General features: G+C 38.3%; 2 protein-coding genes across 2 annotated transcripts; both read left to right on the top strand.

The window, feature by feature from the left end:
* Positions 1 to 82: 82 nt before the first annotated feature.
* Positions 83 to 4938, top strand: LOC144083979 (TLC domain-containing protein 3A-like). Its single transcript, XM_077612214.1, has 5 exons — positions 83 to 311; positions 545 to 628; positions 3218 to 3437; positions 3522 to 3617; positions 4238 to 4938. Exons 1-5 carry the CDS (start codon positions 190 to 192, stop codon positions 4499 to 4501), a joined length of 786 nt encoding a protein of 261 aa, XP_077468340.1. The 5' UTR covers positions 83 to 189; the 3' UTR covers positions 4502 to 4938.
* A 537-nt stretch (positions 4939 to 5475) lies between these two features.
* Positions 5476 to 9784, top strand: LOC144083564 (TLC domain-containing protein 3A-like). Its single transcript, XM_077611526.1, has 5 exons — positions 5476 to 5843; positions 7580 to 7663; positions 7750 to 7966; positions 9065 to 9160; positions 9296 to 9784. The coding sequence occupies exons 1-5, from the start codon at positions 5608 to 5610 to the stop codon at positions 9554 to 9556; spliced, it is 894 nt and encodes a 297-aa protein (XP_077467652.1). The 5' UTR covers positions 5476 to 5607; the 3' UTR covers positions 9557 to 9784.
* Positions 9785 to 11132: the final 1348 nt, after the last annotated feature.

The following is an 11132-nucleotide window of genomic DNA, read 5'->3' as shown; positions in this document are numbered from 1 at the left end:
ATTTTCGAAGGCAGTTTCACAACATTGCTTACAGTCTGTTGCCACCTCCAATATGGCGGAACTGCGGCTGCCGTGTCTTAGCAACCAGCATGTGTATGAATCTTTTAGGCTTGTGAAAAAGTCTATGTGTCAGTTTCGCTCCTAGGGTCGGTCGCATGGGCTGAAAGCGCGACTCGGCGGCCGCACATCATGCTTACTGCCTGGGTAAGTGGTGCCGTGGTGTTCCCTGGCCTTTTTTACGGGCTAGGAAAACTACTCAAGTTGGCTTTCAGACACTGGGACGACGCGGACGTAGTGACCGTCAGCGAAAGGTCAGTCGTACTTAAAAATAAAAAAAAATAAAATCCCTGCAGCAGGTGTCCCTCGAAGACTCCTTGCTCAGTGATTGCAATCAGTTCACATTCGTGGCAACATGATCAAATATTGGTTGTGAGTAAGGATTAACTTGTAAATTAAAAAATAAAAACGATTTTGCCGATAGTCATGTCGTGCCTAAACTAAGTGTTATCAGAAATGAATTTGACTTTAGGATAACTCATTCCAGGATTGTTTCGTCTATCCATGCCACCATTTCTACTGCAACTGGGATTACAATCGTGTCATCCTGCCAGAATGTCATGACTGACAGGTAATTGAAGGTAATATGATATGAATATAATTCAATGGAACCTCCTCAGTCGCATTAAACAGCAAACAAATACTCGATTTTTTTAAATGGCAAATGTAAAAGACTGAATACTATGTGACAAAAAGAGGAATAATACTCCCCTCTTGTATTCAAGTTAAACAAGTACTGGTTGAACCTGATTCTCTGGGTTAGAAACAACAATAAGTGAACTCTTATGGCCAAAAAAGGGCTTAATTACTTAAAAGACGGTTTTAGAAAAGCCAGAAATTAGAACCGTAATCCTAATGCAATGCTTGTAGTCGATTTAGAAGGTTCCATTGCACACAAGTTCAGGTTAACCTGTGCCTTAAATCACTGTTTTCCAACCTTCTTTGAGCTGCAGCACACTTTTTGCATTGGAAAAATCTCAAGGGACACCACCATCTGAAAATCTTTCCATTTAAAACTATGTTGCCTATATTAACAATAGTTATTGTCATCAAAGTTTTTTCACATAAACCTCCAAAATGATTCCAAAATCTAATTTTTCACACTGACCTAATATCACCAAAAAATGATGTCGGTGGACCCTGAACAACTTCCGGCTAAAATAAGTAATCTAATCTTTTTAATCGCATAATTTTATGACTTTTCTCCAAATATGACTTAAATCTCCTAATATTATGCAAAAAAAAAAATGTGCTCACACAGACTTTACGTCGGCAAAAGTTGAAACCAAACAACTTTCGGTTCATGTTAGAGAAAAATAAGCAACAAAATGACTTTCACAATTTGAATCTTGTACTTGTAAGAGTTCAATTTTAATCCCATTAAATGCACATGAATTTTTCTCTCTAAATATTACATTGTATGACTTCCCGCGGCACAGTGGTTGGGAAACACTGCCTTAAGTAAATAGTATTTATCTGCATTGCGTTTATTTGTATTGTAAATCACACTAAAAAATTCTGAATTATCCCCCACAAATCTAAATTGGGCATCGCGGGTCTTGCAGTTTGCATTTTGCCAGTGGCGCACATATAAAAAATAGGCATGAATAAGCATTTTTGGGGTAAAATATATCCGCTAACATATTTCTTTGTCAAGTAGACAGTTACTGACTCACTAGTATTACTTAAGCAACAAAGGAGCCATTCAAAAGAAGTGAATAGTTGCAAAACTTAGTGTCGAAACGATTTTCAACGCCTGCCAATGCGCCTAATTTCAGTGTAAGAGTGATTTTAGCATCAAGGTTACAGCACTTCAGTTATATAATGGCCACTTTGTCTCCTTTCTTCAACTTTCATTTCATGCAGAAAGCTTTTTACCCATAGTGTTGGATAATATTTAGCTCATCAACAGTATCATTACTCGAGCTGTACCAGCTTTGCCGTATCCACATTACATTTCCTGGTTACTCCAATGCAGTGAAAAAGTTGTGCCCTCCAAGGTGTTTTGCAACTCGCCCATTTTCAACCTGGTCTCATCTGCGCCAAAGTGGCCCAACCTCAATTTTTTTTGTCAAAACTGTACAATATATAAGAATGTCCACTGATTTTGAAAATATGCTGATATGGAGTTGCGATTTAAGGGGAAAGAGTATATCCACGTCTTTTTTCTATCTAATTTGAATAGTGGGGCGGCCTGGCATCTTGAGTGGTTAGCATGTCGGCCTCACTGCTCTGGGGTCAAATCCAGGTCAATCCACCTGTGTGGAGTTTGCATGTTCTCCCCGGACCTGCGTGGGTTTTCTCCAGGTACTCTGGTTTCCCCCCACATTCCAAAAAGATTCATAGTAGGTTGATCGGACACTCTAAATTACCCCTAGTTATGAGTGTGACCGGGAATGGTTATTTGTCTCCTTGTGACCTGTGATTGGCTGGCCATCAATTCAGGGTGTCCCTCGCCTCTGTCCTGGAGTCAGCTGGGATAGGCTCCAGCACCCCCGTGACCCTAGTGAGGATATAGATATATATTTAATTGATTAATTAATTAATTTAAAAAAAATCAATATTTGCGAATGAGTTAAGCGCAGGGCGATCCAGGTGAGCGAGTGGTTAGCGCATCGACCTCGCAGCTCTGGGGTCCTGGGTTCAAATCCAGGTCATATCCATCTGTGTGGAGTTTGCATATTCTCCCCAGGCCTGCATGGATTTCCTCCGGGTACTCCGGTTTCCTCCCACATTCCAAAAACATGCATGGTAGGCTGATTGGACACTCTAAATTGCCCCTAGGAATGGGTGTGAGTGTGCATGGTTGTCCGTCTCCTTGTGCCCTGCGGTTGGTTGGCCACCGATTCAGGGTGTCCCCCGCCTGTGCCCCGGAGACAGCTGGGATAGGCTCCAGCACCCCCCACAATCCTAATGAGGATAAAGCGGTTCAGAAAATAAAATGAGATGAGTTAAGCGCATGTCCAATTCCAGATTTTTAACAGGACAAATGCCGCACGTGAGTATCAGTCACAGGACCAGCCAAAGTGAGAAGACATTTTTTTGACATACATATAGTCCAGAAAATACAGTTATAAGACACTGTTGTGACTTCAATCTAATGATGTCTGTGGAAATCTATTGTATTGTACACTAATCAAATTCCTCTCGCCCTGTCCAGTCACTGGCTGGTCAATAACTTCATGTTATTTGGCTCTTCTTATATGGCCACTGATCTCATTGCCATGTACCTGAGTCACTACTATATTCAGAGGCGCCGAAGTCAACACGGCATGTACAACAGCCATAGTCAACAAACACTGAAGGCTTTCTTCTCCAAGGATTGGTTGCTCATCCTCCATCATTTGATCCTGGTTCTGGTTTTCATGCCCATCGGTCTGGTAGGAATTTAATGTTTGGAACACAGGATTGAACTCTTTGTCTTAGACACTCAAGCCAGTTTATTTCTGAAATTGCTTTGTCAGTTTCTCCGAAGAGGACTGGGTGATTTCTTCCTCGGGTGCTTTTTCATCGCAGAATTCAGCACACCTTTTCTCTGCATGGCAAAAGTCCTCATTCAGGTACACAACACATTTGCTACAAGAGGAGTTTATATCATTTTTGTGGGTGAGCACAGTAGTAATAATAGTACAGAAAGGGTTTTAAAACATCAAATAATAGTAAATAGACACCATTAAAACACTTAGAGGTAAGATCGGCCAAAATATCCGGCCAAACATTACAGCACCTTCGCTGTTTTATCAAATACATATACGTACCGTATATCAAATGTTATACCAAATTATTTATTTTATAACAAGTATTCTTTAGTTTAGCATCCATCCACATATCCTTCTAATATATATTTTTATAAACATTCATTTATTTATTTTTAGTCAGCAAGACAAGACCACACATCGTTTTAGTATATATTTTTTTCAGCCAGAGAGAAACCCGACCCGAACCCGAAGTAATGATTGACATTTTAGGCCCAAGCCAACCCGAATTTTAGTGAGTAACCCCAATGTAGGGACGTTTTTTTAGAGGTGAGATCTTTAGCCCGAAACCCACTTCACTTATTGGTTTTGTTACCTATTAACCGCCATAAACGAGGTATTACTGTATAATCCAAATGTATCTACTGAATTGAGTTGTATTTTGACAATCTGACCGGGTCTACCCTTCCTTTTTTGGGATCTAGATGGACCTTGACCACACTAAGCTGCACACAATCAACGGCATCTTACTCCTCTTGACGTTTTTTGTTTGCCGGATCCTGATATTTCCCTTTATGTACTGGAAGTATGGGCGGCAGGTGGGCATACCGCTCCACAGAGTGCCCTTCACTTTACCTTGGCACTGCAATGCGGGTAACCTCACTGTCCTCGCGCCACAGATTTACTGGCTTTACCTCCTGGTGAAGAAAGCTAAGAGAACATACAATAAACATAGGAAAGTCAATTAACGCAAAACTGAACATACCTTTTGGCCCCTAAAGTTTTTGGATACGCACAATCTATTCTTAAAGGAAAAAAAAATAACAGAGGCCTGCACTTATTAATGCTGTAAACCTTTATAAGCACTGCTGGTTTGTTTTTCTGTTACAACAAGCACACAGTGCACTTTCTGATAAAAAGGAATGTCACAATCTAATGCTGACTTGAATGTAACACCTTTTATTTATGATTGTTCTAAATCTGTGCAATCACTGGAAAGATTAGATTTGAGAGAGAAAAGGTAGGAAATGCAATTTCTGGAGAAATTGTGACATTAGGTTTTATGTTATAAAAATGCAGTTTGATGATTTAATGGTTTCTTGATTGGTATTTTCTTTCTTGACTTTTTTATGTCACTGTTCTTTAAAATTTGTTTTAATGGTGTAAATATATCAATTTAACAATATTCTACTTCTGGTTTATTTCCTTGCTTGTACACAATAATCATTCCAAAATCATGCATGTAGGCTGATTGGACACTCTAAATTGCCCTTTGCTATGTGCATGGTTGTCCTGCTATCAGCTGACCACCGATTCAGGGTGTCCCTGCCTCAGTCAGCTGGGATAGGGTCCAGCACCCCCTGCGACCCTAATGAGGATAAAGCGGTTTAGAACATGAGATGAGATGAGCGAATATTTGTCTCCCTACTCTTCTGTGTGACAAAATTTGGCCATTTTCTTTAAGTTACTCTCTGAATGAATCTGTAGAATGGGTGGCGAACATGCGGCTCTCGAGCCGAATGCGGCTCTTTGCTTCTTATCATATTTTGTATATATACTGTGGCTTTTTGCCTCGTTTGATGTTTTCTCTTATTTTTATTCTCTCTTAAAACACTCAAATTCACCAGGGCCCATTAAAAACAGAAACATATTTCAAAACAATTTGGCAGATTGGATTTTTTATGCATCTTCTGATGTAAGGTGTGGCTCTTTGATTCTCACAGTTTTAAATTTTGTCTGTTTTGTATGTTTGTATCTAACTTCTTCTCCAACGTTACCGTGTAGAAGATTGTTGTAATTTCCATTTACGTATTTTAAGTGTTAATATTTGTCGCCTTTTATTGTGAAAATTGACATGTGGTTCCTGTCCCTCCTACGTCACACGCGTTTACCATCTCAAGCCGCAACACTGTTGCAAACGCTCGTTGTATTGTTTGTGAGTCCAAGATTGTCGAAGCCATCGACCATTATGCTTAAAACGTTGGCTTGTGGAGCCCTCACATTTGCTGGACTTTATGTCGGCTTCAAAAAAGTGCTCAAGTTGACTTTCACACGCTGGAGTGACGCAGATGTGTTGATAGTCAGTGAAAGGTCAGTCAGTCACTTCATGCTCGATTTCACTACCGTCAATTCATGCACGCTTTTTTAAAAAGATATTTCTTTAACTTGAGGCATGCATTATATATTGAGTACAGTCAATGTTGCTGTTGCCCACCTATCATAATCAACTGGGGTGGGCTCTCTCGGTTTACCTGTTTTATTTGTTAACATGTTTTATTCGTAAACAACGGTTGCAAAATCACTTCCCATTCCAGAACTGCACGATATTTGAGACCAGCCACCACTTAAAATGTGAAATAATCCACTTTTGAAATAATATAACATGCAGTTCTGGAGTGCATTGACTTGCTCCGAGAGAAAATCTTAATAGATTAAGTTTTAAAATTGCTAAATAATTTTAGTGTACCCCTCAAATGCTATTTCCTAATGAAAAAAAAAAGAATTCAATAATTGTGTATACATTTATCAAGACACTGCAAAAGATGGATTTTTTTGTGTGTGCTGCAATAAACAAGGATTTTTTTTAAAGTATTTTATTTGCTAGTTCTTTAAAAAAAAATTAGGAGACAGAAGATAAATGCAAAAAAATGAGCCTATTGGCCAGTGGGTGTAACAAAGGTGTGCAATGTATAAAAAGTTTACCAAAAAGGAGAAGGGTTGAGAACAAAAAAATGCAATCTGTGCTCACGGGTTTTAACAACCAGCGTCAAAGCAAACATTCCTTAGGGGTCCCCTCCCTGCCCAGGTAATAAAACAGGTCAAGTAAAAAACTTGTTTTTCTAAAACAGACAATAGAAGATCGTAAAGTTCACAGGCTTCCTGGCTACAGACTAAATGATGGATAAATAACCTACCGACAAATACACATTATTTTAACGCAATGAAAGAATGCATGTGATCAGATCGTTAATTTTCAAGTGGTTTTGTACATTAAAATTGCAATAACAAATGCCTGAAGGACTGGGACAAAGAGACTTTATTAAATCCATAATTCATAATACACATAGATAGTATATATTTTCCTACGTGTTTTGTTGTTGTAATTACACATCTAGTCTGTATGATGTGCCAGTTTAAGGCTTTGACCAGAAAAAAATAGATCCTCCAAAACAGCCTTACATGTAGTAAGCCAAAGTAAAAAGTAATCAGAAAGTGTAATACAGTGGTACCTCGATATACGATCTTAATCCGTTCCGGGACTGAGATCGTATGTCGAGCTTTTCGTTACTCGAGCGGACGTTTCCCATTGAAATGAACTAAAAACAAATTAATTCGTTCCAACCCTCTGAAAAAACACCCAAAACAGGATGTTGGATTGGAAAAAATGTTTTATTTCTTCTAATTCGCCATCTATTAACAAAGTAACACATAACTAGTGGTTTAATAGTAATAAAATGTGTTTAATATAACTAAAATTGGGTGGTGCACGAGTATACTTCATTACCCAGAAAGCCCTCTTTTTGCCCGCACATGCGCGTTGTGCGTTTCCTGGTCGAATCTCGTCTGAATAAATCGTTCAGTGCGCTTAGATATCTGTTTAGACGAAAGAGATGCGGCAAAAAAAGACAGTGCGCTACAATGATAAACAGCCTCTCATGTCATGGCCACCTGGCTTGGTCGCATCTCGAAATTTTGATCGTATCGCGGGCGAATTATTCGATCGAAATTTTCGTCGTACCACGAGCTGATCGTAGGTCGAGGTACCACTGTAGTGAAAACACAGTATAGTGTGGATTTTTTGCTAAAGTAGTCATTGCTTTTTTCAGGCTGATCGATGCTGTCCACGCATCCCTGGCCACCACAGCTGGAATCATCACAGTGACATCATGCAAGGACGTCATGAGAGACAGGTAACCTCAACTCATATCATTCGACATTGTTTTTAAACTCGTACGATGGTCAAATCACTCTCCTAAATTCTTCTCACCGTCCTCAGTCATTGGGTGCTCACCAGCTTTATGGTGTTTGGATACCCCTATTCGGCCATCGACCTTTATGCCTCATATATGAGCCACTACCATACACACAGGCTCAGAGGCGATACCATGTACAACAGACACTCTTTGAATACACTCAAGGGTTTCGTCTCCAGCTATTGGTTGACTGTCCTTCATCACCTGGCAGTGCTTGGTATTTTCTTACCTGTTGGCGTGGTAAGATCTGAGTTTGTCGCAACACAATTCAGTGGTGCCTCTACTTATGAATTATTACAAATTGCTTCCAGAACTTGTTACGTAACTTGGATTTTTCCAAAATAGAGCAGCATTTTACATTGATTTAACATAATCCGTTCCATCATCTTTAATACTAGCCACTATAAACCTTTTAAAAATGCTAAAATTATACCATTTTTTAAAATCAAACATGTATGCAAATGTAAGTACCATATTTTCACGACTATAAGGCGCACTTAAAAGTCTTAAATTTTCTCCAAAATAGACAGGGCGCCTTATAATCCAGTGCGCTTTATATATGGACCAATACTAAAATTGTTATCACGATAAAATAAAATAAATCAGTCGATAGGGTACACCATCCTCTACAGCTCTCACATAGTTACAACTGTGGCCCGAGCTTTCAGGAAGGCAGAAATTACTGACTCGATTAATGACGACTTTGGTGAGATGCCCACCTGTTCAACATGAGTTATTATGCTATTGTTGTGTCACGAAAATACTAATACTTTAACCTCAGAGAAAATAAAAAAAACATGTTTAATCATATTGGGAGTGAATGGAGTTGTCAGAAAGCTGATTTGTAATCTATTAATAAAGTTTGGCTGAATGATCTGACTTTTGTTGACATTCCCTTTAGCGCAGCACCATCTAGTAGGTGCGCCTTAAAATGGGATGCGTCTTTTGTGTGTCAAATACAGAAATAGCACTCGTTACTGACACTGCGGCTTTAAATGCGATGCGCCATATAGTCGTGAAAATACGGTATGCAAAAACAGCAAAACTATAAGAAAACTATTTATTAAGCAATTAAAATCATGTCACAACACTGAACCAAACAATAACAAATCGAAAACACCTCAGTTCAAATATCCAATCACCACTTGGCAATGTGACGCTCCTCGTGTCTATTTATGTTTCGTATCATGCACAAATTATCGTATTTTGGAACAATAATTCATAAATCAAGGTGTTTTGTAACTTGAAAAATTCACAAGTTGAAGCATTTGTATGTAGAGGCACCACTCTATCTATTGGTCTATGTTTTAAACGTGTGTTTTTTGCATGTTTTTTTAGTTCTTTCGGCGAGGATTGGGAGATTTTTTCGTCGGTTGCTTATTCATAACAGAACTTAGCGTCGCTTTTGTCGCTATTTCAAAGATTATCGTCCAGGTACGCCGCCGATCCACGACATTTGGCACAATGGATGTGATGGGTTAACTTAAGCTCAACTGAGAGTTTTTGAGAACAATCAGTTTCCTGTTCTTGTCTTAGTCTGAATTCTTTCCTCTTCTTTGTTGGATACAGGTTGGCCTGGCAAACACTAGGTTGCACAAGATCAACAGCATCCTACTACTAGTGTCATTCATGATTTGCAGGATCTTGATTTTCCCTTACATGTACTGGAAATATGGGCAGGATTTTGACATCCCACTGCACAAAGTGCCTTCCCATCTGCCTTGGCACTGTAATGTTGGTAACTTGGCTATCCTGGTGCCTCAGGTCTACTGGTTTTACCTCCAGCTGAAGAAAGCCCAGCGAGTGTTCAGACATAAGAAATTAAACTAAAGGCTCTTATAATTTGACATAATCATGTTTAAAATTTAATTGAAAACAGTATGTTCCAGTACATTGAATAGTTCCCAGTCCTCTTGCAGACCAGTTCCAGTAATCTTCAGGGTGGTTTCCAAAATATGTTATGCAGCAGTGGTGGACCGTTGGGGCCTGCAAGGCCTTCTCTGCTGGCCTAAAAGATATCTGAATGTCCATAAATACTTATTAAATAATTCAAACGTGTGTCAGATTCCTTTCTGATTTCCCCCTGGTTGCGCTGCTTCCAGATGTGTGTTTTCATATTTAAGCATTTAACCAATCACATTTCAGCCATTATTTGTTGCCAGTGTCAGAAATCACAATCAGTTCTCTTTAAATATACAAATATTTTCCGTTTTCCACTTTAAAAAAATATTTTGTTTCCATTTGAAATAAAAAACATGATTAAAAGACATTTTCCAATACTAAGAAAAAAAAGCTCAATAAACATTCCTTTAGATCTATAAATACGGATTATCTAGGGCTTTTGATCCAGTTTTAATCCAATTTAAAAAATAAAAAAAAAATCTAGATATTAGATCTAAAATGGTCCGGCCCACATGAAATGCCGTTGACGTTAATGCGGCCCGCGAACCAACCCGAGTTTGACACCCTTGCTATAGATTGTGATAGAACAAAAACAAATATACAATATAAGAATTTAAAAAAAAAAGGTTTGTACAAATGTTGTCTGGGGTGAAAAAACAAAAATTCAAATATATATACTATATATATGTATGTGTATATATATGTATGTATATATATATATATATATATATATATATATATATATATATATATATATATATATATATATATATATATATATATATATATATATGGAATATAATCATATAATCTGCTGGCCTAAAAATAACAGAATCCCAGACTGATGTTAATTATATTTTGTCCATGAATACTTAACTAAATAATTCAAATTTGTTTGTCAGATTCCTTTCATTGCTTTTTCCTTGGTTGCGCTGTTTCCAGATGTGTTTTCATATTTAACCAATCCAGTGGCGGTCCGTGCATTTTCTCAATCTAACCCTAAAAAACAATTTAATGGCTTCAAAACCTCTACTGCAGCTACATAAAAAATAATCAATAAATCTGCACAAAAATGGGGTAAAATCCACTTCCTAGCAGCATTTCATGATTAAATACTGGAGTTTTTCAGACATTACAACCGGGCCGGGGGGTGATTTTCCCGGAAAAGACAGCAATGAACGTCAATGGCGTACGGGCAAACATTGCCCGAAAATGGGGTAAAATCCAGCCGAAAACAGCATTTATTGATTAAATACAAATACTGGAGCTTTTTAGACATCAGAACCGGGCCCGGAGTATCATTTCCCCGGTAAAAAGACTGCGATGAACGTCGATACGTCCATATACGTCCATACGTGAAACGGCCAAAAAATGCACTGCCGCTGTTTAAATGTCTAGAAGTAAAAAAACAAACACTAAAGTGCATGTTATCACAATGTTCATAATGTGCACTACTGTATTTTAAAGGATTAAAGCCAAACCAAAAGATATTTACAGCTCCCCC

Source organism: Stigmatopora argus, chromosome 10 (genome assembly GCF_051989625.1).
Source record: "Stigmatopora argus isolate UIUO_Sarg chromosome 10, RoL_Sarg_1.0, whole genome shotgun sequence".
Taxonomy (NCBI): Eukaryota; Metazoa; Chordata; class Actinopteri; order Syngnathiformes; family Syngnathidae; genus Stigmatopora; species Stigmatopora argus.
This window is presented reverse-complemented; position numbering and strand designations above follow the sequence as displayed.